This window comes from Tarenaya hassleriana, unplaced genomic scaffold, assembly GCF_000463585.1.
Source record: "Tarenaya hassleriana unplaced genomic scaffold, ASM46358v1 Cleome36, whole genome shotgun sequence".
NCBI classification, from domain to species: Eukaryota; Viridiplantae; Streptophyta; class Magnoliopsida; order Brassicales; family Cleomaceae; genus Tarenaya; species Tarenaya hassleriana.
In genome coordinates this window covers 1,055,281-1,070,558 of record NW_010966665.1, presented here as the reverse complement: position 1 = coordinate 1,070,558, position 15,278 = coordinate 1,055,281, and the positions used below count along the sequence as shown (strand labels likewise).

The 15,278-nt window shown below is 43.0% G+C and overlaps 5 protein-coding genes across 5 annotated transcripts; 1 reads left to right on the top strand and 4 right to left on the bottom strand.

The window, feature by feature from the left end:
- Positions 1 to 472: 472 nt before the first annotated feature.
- LOC104822428 lies at positions 473 to 1,598 on the bottom strand. The gene has a single exon (XM_010553651.2). The coding sequence runs from the start codon at positions 1,552 to 1,554 to the stop codon at positions 634 to 636; it is 921 nt and encodes a 306-aa protein (XP_010551953.1). The 5' UTR covers positions 1,555 to 1,598; the 3' UTR covers positions 473 to 633.
- Positions 1,599 to 1,981: 383 nt separating this feature from the next.
- Positions 1,982 to 2,878, bottom strand: LOC104822430 (lipid transfer-like protein VAS). The gene is made up of 3 exons (XM_010553652.2): positions 2,662 to 2,878; positions 2,258 to 2,545; positions 1,982 to 2,164 (listed from the first exon to the last, which is right to left on the bottom strand). Exons 1-3 carry the CDS (start codon positions 2,870 to 2,872, stop codon positions 2,052 to 2,054), a joined length of 612 nt encoding a protein of 203 aa, XP_010551954.1. The 5' UTR covers positions 2,873 to 2,878; the 3' UTR covers positions 1,982 to 2,051.
- On the bottom strand, positions 2,845 to 6,762 carry LOC104822431 (potassium transporter 4). The gene is made up of 9 exons (XM_010553653.1): positions 6,466 to 6,762; positions 5,961 to 6,201; positions 5,611 to 5,856; positions 5,397 to 5,447; positions 5,043 to 5,303; positions 4,810 to 4,862; positions 4,504 to 4,618; positions 4,159 to 4,413; positions 2,845 to 4,055 (listed from the first exon to the last, which is right to left on the bottom strand). Exons 1-9 carry the CDS (start codon positions 6,508 to 6,510, stop codon positions 2,962 to 2,964), a joined length of 2,361 nt encoding a protein of 786 aa, XP_010551955.1. The 5' UTR covers positions 6,511 to 6,762; the 3' UTR covers positions 2,845 to 2,961.
- A 328-nt stretch (positions 6,763 to 7,090) lies between these two features.
- On the bottom strand, positions 7,091 to 8,020 carry LOC104822427 (ethylene-responsive transcription factor LEP). The gene has a single exon (XM_010553650.1). The coding sequence runs from the start codon at positions 7,948 to 7,950 to the stop codon at positions 7,279 to 7,281; it is 672 nt and encodes a 223-aa protein (XP_010551952.1). The 5' UTR covers positions 7,951 to 8,020; the 3' UTR covers positions 7,091 to 7,278.
- A 4,747-nt stretch (positions 8,021 to 12,767) lies between these two features.
- On the top strand, positions 12,768 to 14,313 carry LOC104822426 (chalcone synthase). Its single transcript, XM_010553649.1, has 2 exons — positions 12,768 to 13,032; positions 13,125 to 14,313. Exons 1-2 carry the CDS (start codon positions 12,852 to 12,854, stop codon positions 14,135 to 14,137), a joined length of 1,194 nt encoding a protein of 397 aa, XP_010551951.1. The 5' UTR covers positions 12,768 to 12,851; the 3' UTR covers positions 14,138 to 14,313.
- Positions 14,314 to 15,278: the final 965 nt, after the last annotated feature.

Sequence of the window (15,278 nt, the reverse complement as noted above, 5' to 3'; positions counted from 1 at the left end):
TGTAAACTGAAAAACCGGATTGCTATGGACAAGGGTTTTGGGGGGCTCTGGTTCTATGAAGTCGGGGGCATCCATAATATACGCAACCATGGACGCCTGCCACCACGACTTGACCAACACCATTGAAGTCCAAAAAAAAAACATCATGTGAAGATCATTCTTCCCATTGTTTAGTTCAAAAAACTAAAACCTACGCCATTGCAGGCTTCGGTTGAAGTAACCAAACATCTATGGAGCATCATCGTCCATCGGATTTATACACCTCCTCTATGAAAGATGCAGAATCCATTCAGAGACAAAAAGGGAAATCCTTGAAGCCGATTCAGTGGCCAACCCATTCTCACTTAATGATCCTACTCAGCCCAGGGCGTTTCATTCCGTGTCTAAAGACCCAAGCTTTAGAACCTTAAGGCCAGACATGAACAAAACAGCAGGACCAGGAAAACCGAGACGGTGCTTATTAGGCAGCAAGTTGAAAACCCTTTTGCAAAGCAAGAAACTTTGATGAACTGGAGTGAGTGACAAATGGCACAGAGCACAGACACCCTCTCAGCAGTTTGAACAGTGCGCATATAGCAGTAGAACAGCCAAAAAACAAAAAACAAAAAGAAGCTAAATCTTGAAAGGCAAACCTCAGGCTTGGGTGCCAGTCAAAGCCTTCATCTGAATGTGATTCGAATCTGTAGAATTGGTGGGCAAAGCCTCGTACGAACCCATTCTCCGTATCCCCACGGCCTTGGAGACGATCACGTACGTGACAAAGAAGATGACCACGACAAGCACGGCGTGAAGGGCAAACATTAGATCCAAGATGGCGACGGCCCTTAGCTTCGACTCCTGCAGATCACACTTGGTGGACCCTTCCACGCTGCCCTCAACGTCCAGCAGACGGTGGCAGCCCTGGGGAATGAAGAGTTCGACGTAGAGGGAGAGTCCGGTCTGGAGCTGCCACAGGCCCTGCAGGCAAATGGCGGAGGCGAGGGCGGCATCGGCCGCGAACAGTCTGGGCCGGCAGGCCAGGAGGAAGCATAGGAGGGAGCAGAGGGCGGAGATGCGGGCGGAGAGGGAGTCGCAGTGGGCCTGGAGATCCGATGTCTGGACGGAGGCAGCGGAGGAGGCGGCGGAGTAGTGGAGGAAGAAGGCGGCGGAGGCGGGGGCGAAGAAGATGTCAGAGGGGAGAGGGAGGAAAGAGGAGGACTCGGAGAGGAGGAGGAAGAGGGCGAGGAGGAGGAAGAGGAAGAAGACGGCGGCGGAGTTGAGGGAGGAGAATCGGTGGACGGGAGTGCTTCCTTGGACAAGAGGATCGGAGTAGAAGGAAACTAGGGTTTGGTGGAGGAAGGCGAAGACAAGGGAGAGGATGAGGAGGAAGAAGGGTAGGTTATGGAGGCGGTGATGGGTGGTGGGGGAGGAGGAGAGACGGGAAAATCCGTGGAAAGGCTTGGCGGAGTACGACTGAGGACTCTTGATCAAATGGCAGAAACAGCAGATGAGATGGTAGATTCCGAGGCTCAGCAGAGACGCCGAAGCGAAGAGCTTGTACATCATCTCTCCCATGGGGTTTCAACCCAACCCAAAAAAAGAAAAGTTTGGATCTTTATCCCTCTCAGAACGCGAGTGAGAAACCCAGGCTTTCTGCCCTATGCGATGGCCTCTCAGAAACAATCTGGTCAACGCAAAATACACATCCATCTCTCTATCACTTATAATGGAGGCTTTTGTTAATGTCAGTCAATAAAAGATTTTTTCAAAAAAAAAAAAAAAAAAAAAAATCTGACTCTATACACATCTCCTTGCCTCTCGATCTTAAAATTACTCATCATTACCCAAATGCATTAAGGCATATTGATCGGATTAAAAGTGAAACTCTAAGTTGGTTGTCTTTGCTTTGGCCATTAATGTTCAGTCTATGAGCGTGGTATTTTTTTTTTTTTTTTTTTTTGGAGAAGTGGAGCCATGGCAGCTGAGGAGGACAAGAAAGGGAGAGCAGCAACAGTAAAATCAACCAACATCAAATTTTCTGACAGAAGAATGGTAATAATAAGCCATGGCATTCAACAAATCTGAAGAACAAATGAGGAAATAGCGGCTGCTATAATGCAGTAAAACCCCATAAAGAGGCCAGCACTGGAGGAGCTTTGGTCGGAATTTCTTGATCTTTTGGCTCCTGCATACACACACAGAGGTTGAGAAAGAGATTCTATTAAGCTTCTAAAAAAGACGTGGAAATTAAGAAAATGGAGAGGCAAAGATGGGTTACCGGTTAAGCAGGCGAGGGGGTTCACGTGCTCTCCGCATCTCGCAGGCAGCATCTGAGCCTCGTTCACGTCAATGCCGGCACGTTCCGCCTGAGAACTCCCTCGGTTGCTTATCATACGGCACAAGCACTCTGGATCTTTCCTTATCACCGATTTCAGCGGATCGCAGCAGATTTCGGGCACTTCCTTTGTTCCATTCAGGTAACCGAGGCACGGAGCAAGCTGTCTCAGGCACGAAGCCGTCTGACCGGCTGTCTGGACCGCCGATTTCGCCATAACCAAAACCGCAACTGCATAGAAACAAGACAATAACTTCACTTCCATCTTCATCTTTCTTTCTTACAACACTCTTCCCTTTCTCTTCTCTTCCCTGGCTTTAAGACATGACATCAACTTATGTACTTACCCTTCCTCCGAGTTTGGTAGCCAGCTCTGGGGACAGGTTTATACGGTTCACCAGTCAAACCTACCGTATCACCGCTGGTAATTGACTTCAACAAATCAATTTTGGTAAAGCATTCATATCTATCAACCCTAATTACTAGAAGACGAAAGATCTGAAACATTTGCATGTCCAGAAGCTGAGGTCTGGATGCAGAACCCTGTTCCCTTATCATTGCAAACTTAACAACAAAAAACACATGTACATCTTGTTCACATTATTCCTATTCTTTGAGATCATGTGTTCATATAATAACAGCAGGGATTAAACGTAATATATCATTCCGACTTCGATGAGACTGATGTGAGGGATGTTAAGCGCTACAGCGGGGCCCCTGCAGTTCTTCCGGAGAAAAGAGTAGCCGATATCAACTGCGAGCTTTTTCAAGAACGACGACGACTTTCTGGCTTTCACGTAAGAATGACCCATTACATATGCAACACCAGCTTCTTTCGCACGTATCAGATCCGTTAGCTCTTCCCTGACAGAAGGGTCCATTCCAGAACTCGGCATTACCTGGAACCTCACACGTCGCCTCCTCACCTGTGGATACTCGTCCTCGTACATTGAACGCAGGCTCTGCAGAGTAATGGATTTGCTGCTTTGTATTGTGGGTTCAGCAAAATCAAAGTCTTCTACCTCTGAAACCGATAGCACTGGGCTCGGGTGGCAATCATTCTGCATGCTTATCACTGCCATTCTCCCATCATAGGATTGAGACTCGGAAGCAGAAGCCTGTTGGTCGCCAGCTTCCATCTGGATGAACTCTGCTATGCTCTGTATCAGCTGATTCTCAAAGTCCCCGTCATCGCGCTGGATGTCCTTGTACCCATACCTTACAATGCACCTATACATACGGTATGGCTTTGGGCAAACACGGCCAATGAGGAAGCGTTCTTCTGGGGAAACATGAGGAACAGGGACTGATTTCACACAGACGAAAGCCAGAACATTATGGAATGCGGGGAGATTGGTGACAAAGTGAGAAAATATAGCAGGGACTCCAGTTGCGAGTTCTGAATATATGAGGCCTATGCCGGGTACACGGACAATCCCAAGGCTAGGACCTAGGCCGAGCAACCATTTCAGCGAAACTTTGTTGTGAAGATCAAAGTTGTACTTCCTACAAGTCCCATAGTGCCAGACATACATGACGATCATAAAGATGAACGCAAGCACCAGAGGCACCCATCCGCCCTGGGGGACTTTCATGAAAGCGGCTGAGAGGTAAACACCTTCGACTAGCCAGAAAGTTCCAAGGAACAGTGCAGCCAGAAGGCAGCTTTTTTGCCAAACAAAGACTATGACCAGAGCCATGAGAAATGTGGTGATAAACATCACTGTCATGCAAGCAAGTCCTGAGAGATGAGAAAATCACAATCAGACAATTAGAGCAAGCAGGAGAGATAATAGATGGTAATGAAACACAGAGGTGTCAAATAGAAGAAAAAAAAAGTTTACCGTAGGCATTTCCAATGAGAGTTGTGTCTTGAAAGCCTATAGCTATTGCAAGAGTAAGTATCATCAGGATCCAGTTAATCTCTGGGATATAGATCTGTCCATACATATGTTTTGAAGTGTGGACGATTTTGACACGTGGGAAACATCCGAGGGCATGACACTGTTTGATTATGGAGAACGTCGCAGTTATCACGGCCTGACTCCCGACAATAGCTGCAAGTGTAGCGATAACAAAGACAGGCCAGAAAACAGGATCTGCATCCAAAACCAGAACCATATTACACAGGTGAGAACTCAGAGAAAGAGCTAATGATATAGTTCATGTAACAGCCGATGTAAACAGACCTGGGATTGAATCGTAGAAACTGTTGGGGATAGATCCAAGGTTTTTTGACAGGAAAGCTGCCTGACCCATGTATTGTACTACCAGACAGGGGTAGATCACAACAGCAAAAGCAAGCTGCAGAGAAGGAAAAGAAGTAAAGTGTCACAAAGTGAGATGCACAGCTAGCATCAACACGTTAGAGGGTAAGATATCGCATAATGCTAACTAGCAATGTGGCAGGAGGTGTCCTAAGAAGGATATAAGAAGAGAAAGTATGCTGCTATACATACTGTGAGAGACATAAAGACAGTTTCCTCTCAACTTACTCTAATTGACAAGGCAGAGAAATGACCAAGGTCAGCAAACATAGCTTCAGTACCTGGGGACAGAAATAATCAGTGGGTTAGCTGCATAAACTTATATCGGCAGCTAAAAAGACCGCATCATAATGAAGCTCAGAGAACAAGAATGAAGGACACGACAAGACTCCGCACCTCGGCGATGGAAAGCAGAACAGAAATAGCAATAGCAATGTGCTGATGTATATATACGAAACTACCTGTGACAGAGAGAAGAATCCCTCCGAGAGAAATCCAGCCATCTTGACCAGTTATTCGGAAGAACTTGATGATGTAAAGCGGGGAAATAGCACCTATTATCCTTGGATTCCAATGTATGATGTTGTATAAACCGATGGAGAGTATTGAAACCAACCAAATGATAACAATGGGTGCAAACATAAATGCCACCCTGTGGGTGCCACAGTGTTGCAAAGCAAACAGTCCCACCAATATGACACATGCAAGCAACAGAAGTTCCCCTGTTGTGGTTTGGGGAGAAGATTGTCAAATTTTGTAACAAAAAGGAACATAGACAAAATTTAATCAAAACTTGACAAAAGCACATTACATACCATCGGTCAATTTATTCTCTGTGGCTTGGAGACCTGACATGGATGATAGCACTGCAGCAAACCAAGAGATGTTTCAAGTTTACACTATACGTCAGTAAATGATGGACACAAACACGAATGAATGATTGATGAAAAGATTCAATCATCAGCATGGTGGTGATTTCAATTCCAAGAAACAGGTGATGGCAACTCGAATGAGTGTAAGACACATAACCTGAGATTGCTGGAGTAAGAACACCGTCTCCAATGACCATAGAAGCACCGAAAAGCACCACAACAAGCAACACGGTCCTCAGCCGTTTATGCTTTTCCAGGAATATTTTAAAAGGAGAGGAATTTCCACTGTCCATGGATGGACCATACTTGTAGGCAGAGAGCTCCTCATCGGCTGCTTGCTGGTTAGGGAGTAAGCTAAACTTGGCATGCCTGCAAAGCAACGAATAGAGAGCAAACGTGCCACCTGGGACGCAAAACAGCAAAGCCCGTCAGTCATTCCATATGTATTGAAACCAAAGAAAAGAAAAAAGAAGACGTTGTCTCCATTCGATTTTCCTCATAGTGCACCTTCTCCACTATCATCAGCGCTTAGTAAGACGAGAACGTATTTGAGGAGGGGAATCAAGGTAAGGGTCCAGAAAATCAGAGAGAATGCACCAAAGACAGCCTCCTCGTTCTTATGCTTCTGCAGCTTGCCGATGAAGGTGCTTGAATACACATAGAGAGGAGATGTGCTCAGGTCTCCGTAGACAACACCAAAGCTCTGATACGCCAGAATCAGGTTCCTCGGCAGATTCGCCCACGAAAGCTGAAAAGGGTGTCCTCAAGAAAAACTGTTGAATCAACAAAACAATATAACGAGGAGAAGAGCGTAATTCGGAGATCTCATATTCAAATACATGAACAAGATTTGATCTTTCCGATTTGAAAGGAAAAATCAGGACACATACCCTTCACCCCCAAAAAGAAAGAAAAAAAAAATCACAAGTGAATTTCGGGTTGCGAACAAGCTGGGAGGGGGGGAATCATGGAAAATCAAAGCATGGACGAGCGAGGGAAGAAATGAACTAACTTGAGAAGGATTCCGATGCGGGGAGACTCCGGATTCCGTCGCCATAGCCGAAGAGCTGCTCCGTTCGAGAAAAGTGACTAAAACCACCAATCCAACGCGACAACCCTAAGATTCGGATTGAGTGCTGTCAAATTTCAGCTTATTGAGCTCTGTAATAATGATCACGCACCCACCCACCAAGCTCTGTACACCCAGCCAATCAATCTTATCAAACCCCAGACACATCGACTAATCCTCTCTCGACAACGATGGATGCGCATCAGATTTTGTCAGTAGAGGCGACAAAACCCCCCGAGTTCTGCTAAAACTAAACCCACGATCCTTAATTAATCTTTGATTTAATTAATTACAAACAATACCCCGACTTCTGACAGTTACCCAACCCACCCTCCCTCCGTCATTCCGCTAATGAGCTTATTATACGTGGTTCTTCTTTATGGGATTAGCTAATGAAGTTAAATTTGTCGTAAGCATATCATCCTCCTCGTAATTAAAGAACATACATCTATTATTATTATTATATTCCTTTATTTTTTTTGTGAATATGCAATTGGGCCGGATAATGCTTTGGTAGATGGGCTTTGGTCACAGGCCCATATATCTACATGTCCGGAGGGGAGAATGGAGAGGCTTTTATTAGAAAGGAAAACGGACAATTGACGGAAACAGTCACTTTGGTCGGAGGAGACCAAGGACTGCGCTGACTGCACGAAACATAAACACTTTCTAGCTTCACTCGAAAAAAAAAAACAAAGGGAAAGAAGTGAAGGCAAACACATTGCAGAGATTAAGATAAACAAAGGAGATGTTGGCTCAGAAGAAGAAGGAGGGGGAAGATCCGAGGTGGAACGGGTCAGGCAGGGAGTCGGAGACAGAGGGCATAGTGCTGAACAATGGACTGTCGACGTCGAAGAAGGAAGCATCGGACGAGGAGGAGCCAGTCCAGTAACCGGACGGTGCGGTCGACAAGTCGCTGGGGAAGGGCGGCAGCTCGGACGAGCAGCTGCAGCTCGAGTTATGATGATCGTAGTTATAGTCAGAAGAAGACCCTTCCATGACCACGTAATCGTCGTTTGATGCCATGTAGTTATTGACATGGTCATCATGGTGGCTGAACATCGTCGTGGAAGGTGAGATGAGGGGAGGTGGAGGCTGGTGGTGGTGGTGGTCGTCGGGGGAGAGGATGGAGGTGACGGAGGAACCAGGGGGCATATCCGAGTAGAGGAAGTTGGTGCGGGCGCGTGGGCCCCTCATGGACCTGGCGGCTCGGTCGTAAGCCAAAGCCGCTTCCTCGGCCGTGTCGAAGGTCCCGAGCCAGTGCCTCTCCTTCGTCGACGGATCCCTTATCTCCGCCGCGTATCTTCCCCACGGCCTCCTCCTCACTCCCAGGAACCTCGTACTGCCTCCCTGCTCTTGCCCTTCTCTCTCCTTCTTCTTCTTACTGCTCTTCCTCGCATGAGTTGATGATGATGATGTGTTCATCATGGTCTTAATCTGATCAGGTGGAACTATTTTTGATGATGATTATAAAACTACTTAATATCGATTAGTGGAGGACAAGGGATGGGTGGTGACGAGAAGGATCCCTCCCTGCTTCCTCCTTTTATAAGAGCTTTGACGAGAAGGAACAGTCTAATGGTTTTGAATAAAATAATGTAAGGCAGTTCCCATGTTTATTTACCACTCTTTATATCCTTTTTGTATTTCTCACTGTTAACCCCTTTATCTTCTTTCACATATATATACATATATACATACATATTAGTTCGCATTATTTGTTTTATTATGCAATTGCACAAGTGTCTAGATTAATTAGTTTCTACCAAACAAAATGACTTTAGAAATAAAAAAAATATACTAATCAGTACATTAATTGACTAACTGACGTAAACATATATTTTTACAAGTGAAAACAAAAAACAAAAATTACAAAAACAGCGTGTGTGTGTGTGTGTCAAACAGCAGTTTTGTAAAATAAATTAAACATGAAACCGAGGAACCATAACAGTCATGATTAGCATGTTCCTAATGATAAAAATTTCGCAATAATCAAATTAAAAAAAAACATAGGAGGATATAATGAGTCCAAATACTTGCATGTGACGGTTCAAATGATGGAATGTGCATGAACGACGGTTCTAATCATACACTCTCCACAAGAAATCTAATATTAAAAGTAAAATGTACCATTAATTATGTATCTAATTATATCCAATATCTAACGTCGGAGTTTCTAAATAAATACATCAATACACACACACACACATACGATATATTTATGAGTCATATACAATAATGAGCGTGAAACAATAGATATACAGAGATTATGTGTTGAAAAAAAGAAATAGAATACTGTCTCAAGCAAGAGGAGGAAAATATGGAATCAAATTTAGCCATTGCACAAGTTATTATGAGAATACATTTTGAATGCACATGTAAATACAAATATCTATAGAATTATGATAAGTTCGTTTAGCAAAAACAGAGATGTGTGCGTCAAATTAAACGCAAGTACAAGCATATAATATATATATATATATACATACATATGTGTGTGTATATGTGTATGACTAATGATATAGCTGCTAAAAGACTAGAAAAGGGGTCGAAATAGTAGAAATGTATAATGATTTGTCGAGATGGTCATCATGACTCGAAATTGAACGAGGGAAATAAAGAGTTTATTTGAAGATTCGGTGGCCGTCGAAGTCATGATCATCCCATTATGGAAATGCTTATGATAATTACGCCATTATTAATTTAGCTAAATCTAAGTCTCCCCAACTGCCGATCGAGGATTTGACGAAACCAAAAAAAAAAAATGGGACAAATAAAAAAAATGGTTATTGAGTGAAAATTAAAACTAACACCATGCAATGGAAGCATATCTTCTTGCATGAGAAAGAAGCTCAACTCTCGCAGTATATGCTGTCAGAGTATCCAAATCCAAGTAGCCTTTCTAATGATGTGTCAGACCGTGCGTACGTAATTAAGTACTGTGTTTATGTACATAGATATACGTATCTGCATGCATTTAATTACATATGCCGAGAAGATAAAAATTACGGCAAAAGCTTCGATGGTTCGGATTCTAAAATATCATAGTTTTATTCGTGTATAAGCGGTGGGTCGTATATATCTACTGCCGTATGCATGTATGTATGTATGTATGTATGTATGTATGTATGTATGTATGTATGTATGTATGTATGTATGTATGTATGCATGTATATATATACCCACACATGACGAAAAAAAAACTTTACACATACATAAGATGGTATTTCTTTCGTCTCTCAAGGGACTTTACAGAAATTGTTAAAGTAATGGTAATAATGAAATATAATATAAGGAATCAAATGAAAAGGTTATGTTACACTCGCAGTGGGAGCAAGTAATATGTGTTTATGGTTTACATGATTATCTGTGTATGCATGTATGTATGTATGTATGTATGTATGTATGTATGTATGTATGTATGTATGTATGTATGTATGTATGTATGTATGTATGTATGTATGTATGTACGTATGCATGAATATATATACCCACACATGACGACGATAACGTGGGTGCTAAGCGGAGAATAGATAGAATAAGGGGAAGCATGTGCACCCAATTTTAAAAAGGCTGAATTTCAAATGATAAGCTCCACGCCATTCTCTCTCTACATTTATATGGAGAGAGAGAGAGAGAGAGAGAGAAAAGCATCGTATGTTGAAAATTGAAATAAAACATGCGCCATTGCTTATATCACATTCATATCAATCAATCATTGCAGCCAGTTATCCAGCTTTTAATCACTTGGATTTTAAACTATTCGCATCGCCTAAACCAAAGAATATCCATCTTTAATTACTTTGTTTGTACAAATATAATCCAAGAATCGTTATTAGCCAATATAATCAATAATCGCTCCGACCATGTTATAGGATTCGTTCGATTATCTACAATGAGCAACCGTGTACGTGTTGGGGGGCATGTGAGGAGGAAAAAGCAAATGAACAAGTAATGGCGCTTTTTCGAGTTTCTCTATTTATTTTATATTTAAATTATGGGGGAAAACGAACCCTATATATTGCGATTTACGACCTACCTAATTCCTCCTCCCCATTCTCTCGACCATTATTATTATATTCTACGATGCATTTTGGTCCATTGAATCTTGTCTGTTTTGGCCTTAATTTCTCTCCCAAGATATTCCCTTGGATCTTATTCCCCTTTCTTCCCTATAGTAATTAAACATTGCATGGTGTTACAAGCCAATCCGTTATATAAAGAAATAGCCAGGACGTTGTTATTCTGTATTTGCAGGGAAGAACCATTTATTTTTGGTGTTGGGTTTGGCAAGAAGGGCAAAGAGCTGAATCCCGGAAGGAGGAAATCGACGTCGGAATAGTATCGAATGGACATTATCAAAAATACCTTCTATATACTATTTTGATTTCAACTCATATATTTTTCGATCATGTGACTGATATTATAATATAGTTACATGGTGATCGCATTGGTCATAACGTTGAATTTATAGCGATCGCATTAATTCACCTCTTACATATCACACTAATAATTTGATAAAATTATTATAAATTTAACGTTACGACCAATGCGACTACAATGTGATCATGTATGATCGGAAAGTGTATGAGTTGAAATTAAAATAGTAGATGGAGGGTATTTTTGATATAAAGTGGTATATCCCATGTGGGTTATATGTATATGCACGGGGATATAGCGAATGTATAGGTCAAGAGCCCTAGAAAGAGCGCTCGAGTTTTAAGAGGCAGCCCACCTGAAGAATGATGACCTCCCTTTCCGCTCCCTAACTTTATACTAACTCTAAGAAATTAACCAGCAAATTAATCAAAGACATTGTGATTTGGATCAAAAACTTTCTCTCTCGTATTTATTTACGTTTTATTACACGAAATTCAATGCAAAGAGATCGTCCTTAAAATTGGAGGGCTTCCTCATAATTAATGGATATCTTTTTTTTATTTCTTGTTAAAAAGCGTATTTTTCTTTACTTGGTTTTTTCTCTCTCTTTCTTACGGATAGAAAAGGAACAATGAAGAGAGAAATAGGCACGCATGTGCGCCAAACGTGTAAGCGCATTACGATGGATGCTTAATGGTCTATTTATATATACTATGAAATTAGATTTTGTCTTATTATGACCTAATCAACCCATTAATCCCCCCTCCCTACCCACCTCTCTCTTTATGGGCCATGTGCCCTCTTTGCTTTCTTCGCAAGTTATTGTTACATAGGAAAAAAAAAACGGATTCTTTTGAGAGGCGGTCAATTCGGTTAATAACATAATCACTTATCCGATTTAAAACGAATAATATATAACCGAATCGAATATAATATAAAGAAAAAATCGAACCGAAGTAAATAAAACACTAAAAAAATTATTTAAAAAATGATATATTTATCAGTAAAAATCGAGTTCGGAATTAAAATAGAACCGAACCAAATCGAGTTAAAATTAAAAGCTAATTTGTTTTTCGCTCGCTCGCTCGCTCGTTTGGTGGGCCCGTCAATAGCGTGGCCCAATAGGAGAAGCATCTATTTACGAAAGCCCAACGTGTGGTATCCCCAACACGGCCCAAAGTCCTGTAACATCAACCCTTGTTTGGGAAAGAGAGAGAGAGAGAGAGAGTGAGTGTGGGGTTGTACATGTGAAAGAAAATGGCAAATTACCGAATCCCAATCCCAAATCAGAGAAAGAAACGATAATCAGGGCATGATGATTCCTCTAAGCTTGTAAAATCCCATTTATTTTATTTTTGGTAAGACGAACCAACCATATATAATATAACAAGTGTAAGGAACTAAAAAACAGGGGCCGAGATCTTGGCGTGTATAGTTGCCTCGACAAAGCATGGGACCGATAACATTGGATCGGGGGGAGGATTGCCGTGACTACATACATTGAGGGTTAGGTGCAGATATATATATATATATATACATATATATATATATAGAGAGAGAGAGAAACGTTATTTTTTAACTGTGGATTAATTGATGAGAGAGAGAGAGAGAGAGAGAGACATGTGTATGTGTTTGCATCATCACATCACAGCCCTCTATTAGTTAGAGGCAAAACCACCGTTCAATAAAAGAATGGGGAATGGGGAGGGAAGAGGTGGTGTGGTTTCTAGACATGAATTTTGGCAACCACAAAACCAACCTAACTCACCGCCACGTGGTCTTCATCCGCCCGTCCATCTAACCTACCTCCTCGTGATCTTTTGATTTATTATTTGACTTATATTATATATATATATATAACTTATAACAACACGTAACGTACCAGTGGTAGATCGTCCTTCGCAACTCAACAGTCGGTGTGCGTGTTTCGATATAACCAGAGAAGTGAAATGGCGCCGACGGTGGAGGAGATTAGAAAGGGGCAGAGAGCGGATGGGGCGGCGGCTGTGCTGGCCATTGGCACGGCCAACCCTCCCAACGCCGTCCTGCAGGCCGACTACCCTGACTACTACTTCCGCATCACCAACTCCGACCACATGTCCGACCTCAAGCTCAAGTTCAAGCGCATGTGTACGTTCTTTCCTCTTTCACTGTTATATTCCTCCTTGTTGATTATACGTACGCACGTTCCTTCCTCATGCATGCATGTGGGTTGTGCTCAGGCGACAAGTCGATGATCCGGAAGCGGCACATGCACCTGACGGAGGAGTTCCTGAAGCAGAACCCCGACATGTGCGCGTACATGGCACCCTCTCTGGACGCGCGCCAAGACGTGGTCGTGGTCGAGGTCCCCAAGCTAGGGAAGGAAGCGGCGGTCAGAGCCATCAAGGAGTGGGGGCAGCCCAAATCCAAGATCACCCACCTCGTCTTCTGCACCACCTCCGGCGTCGACATGCCCGGGGCCGACTACCAGCTCACCAAGCTCCTTGGCCTCCGTCCCTCCGTCAAGCGTCTCATGATGTACCAGCAGGGCTGCTTCGCCGGCGGCACCGTCCTCCGCCTCGCCAAGGACCTCGCCGAGAACAACCGCCACGCTCGCGTTCTCGTGGTCTGCTCCGAGATCACCGCCGTCACCTTCCGTGGCCCCTCCGACACCCACCTTGATTCCCTCGTCGGCCAGGCCCTCTTCAGCGACGGTGCAGCTGCAGTCATCGTCGGCGCTGACCCCGATACCTCCGCCGGGGAGAGGCCCCTCTTCGAGATGGTGTCGGCGGCGCAGACCATCCTCCCGGACTCGGACGGAGCCATAGACGGGCACCTGAGGGAGGTCGGGCTGACGTTCCACCTGCTGAAGGACGTGCCTGGCCTCATCTCCAAGAACATCGAGAAGAGCCTCTCGGAGGCATTCAGCCCACTGGGCATCAGCGACTGGAACTCCATCTTCTGGATCGCACACCCCGGTGGTCCGGCCATCCTCGACCAGGTGGAAGCCAAGCTCGGTCTGAAGCCCGACAAGATGCGAGCCACACGCCACGTCCTCAGCGAGTACGGCAACATGTCGAGTGCCTGCGTCCTCTTCATCCTGGACGAAATGCGTCGGAAGTCGGCGGAAGAGGGAGCCGCCACCACCGGAGAGGGCTTGGACTGGGGAGTGCTGTTCGGCTTCGGACCCGGTCTTACCGTCGAGACCGTCGTCCTCCACAGTCTCCCCATCCAATCATCCCCCGCTTCTTAATATCTCAATATTAATATCTTAAATAAGGATTTCGATGTGTCATGTCTCCACTGGGGACGCTCCATATGGTATTTGTGTAAGGATTTTGTTAATGCCTTGTCTCTTTACTCTTCATGCTCTTATGTCTGTGCTCGTCACTCCTTTGGCAATGAAATGGGAATATGATTGAATTCTTCGGTTTCTTTTTTTTTTTTCTTTTCCAGGACTCATTTTGCAAATACATAGGGAATTAAATTATGGATTAAACAAAACAAAAATCACATGTTAAGAATTTTATTCGTTCTAGTTATTAAAATTACCCTTCACATTACCACCTCTCCCTTTCCTCCTGTTTCCTTCAACTGTCTTTCTAGTATTGGCGAATGTGACATTACCAACAAAACATTGATGACTGGTTTGAATTTAGGACCATTTTTTTTAATTATATATAAGAAATAGGGATGCTTTTATTTATCAGCGCTTTGTTTACAAAGCATTTAAAAAAAAGATGCATTTGGTAAACATATTTTTTTTTGGGTGCATCTTTTTCTTATGAATTTTGTTATTTATAATAGAAAAATAGTGGAGATTCATTTGATTTTTCATTATTTATTATAAAAAATTACAATATTTATATAGAAAATAAAATCACAATATATCTTATTTAATCGATATAAATATATAAAATATAAAAATCAAATCTTATATAATCTTCTCGGTTTTTTTATCCTAATTTTTTTTTATGGCATCACATCAACGCTCTCCATTCTAAGCCCATCTCCCCATATTTCAAGAAAAATTCAGAAAAAAAAAACGCTAAGGGTTTTGATTTTTCAGCTTTGATTGATTTGTTTAGCACCGGTTACAGTTGAAAAAAGTAACGTTCTACCTTTGTATTAATTTTCCGGGCGCCGTTATCTCATCTATGCTTCGGGAAAGAGAGCCCTTTTTAATAGTTTTTGTATTTTGAAGAATCTCCGAGCAACACGTGACGTGTGTTTGTATAGCACTTGGGATTTAACGACGTCATAAGCTTTGGATCGACACGTGCGCACAAGGGAGGGATTCGACTCAGATTCTGGACCGTTTGTGAAGAAATTATTCGTAACTGAAGCTAAACCAAGTCGACGTGATGATTGGGATGGAAAAAAACGACGTATTT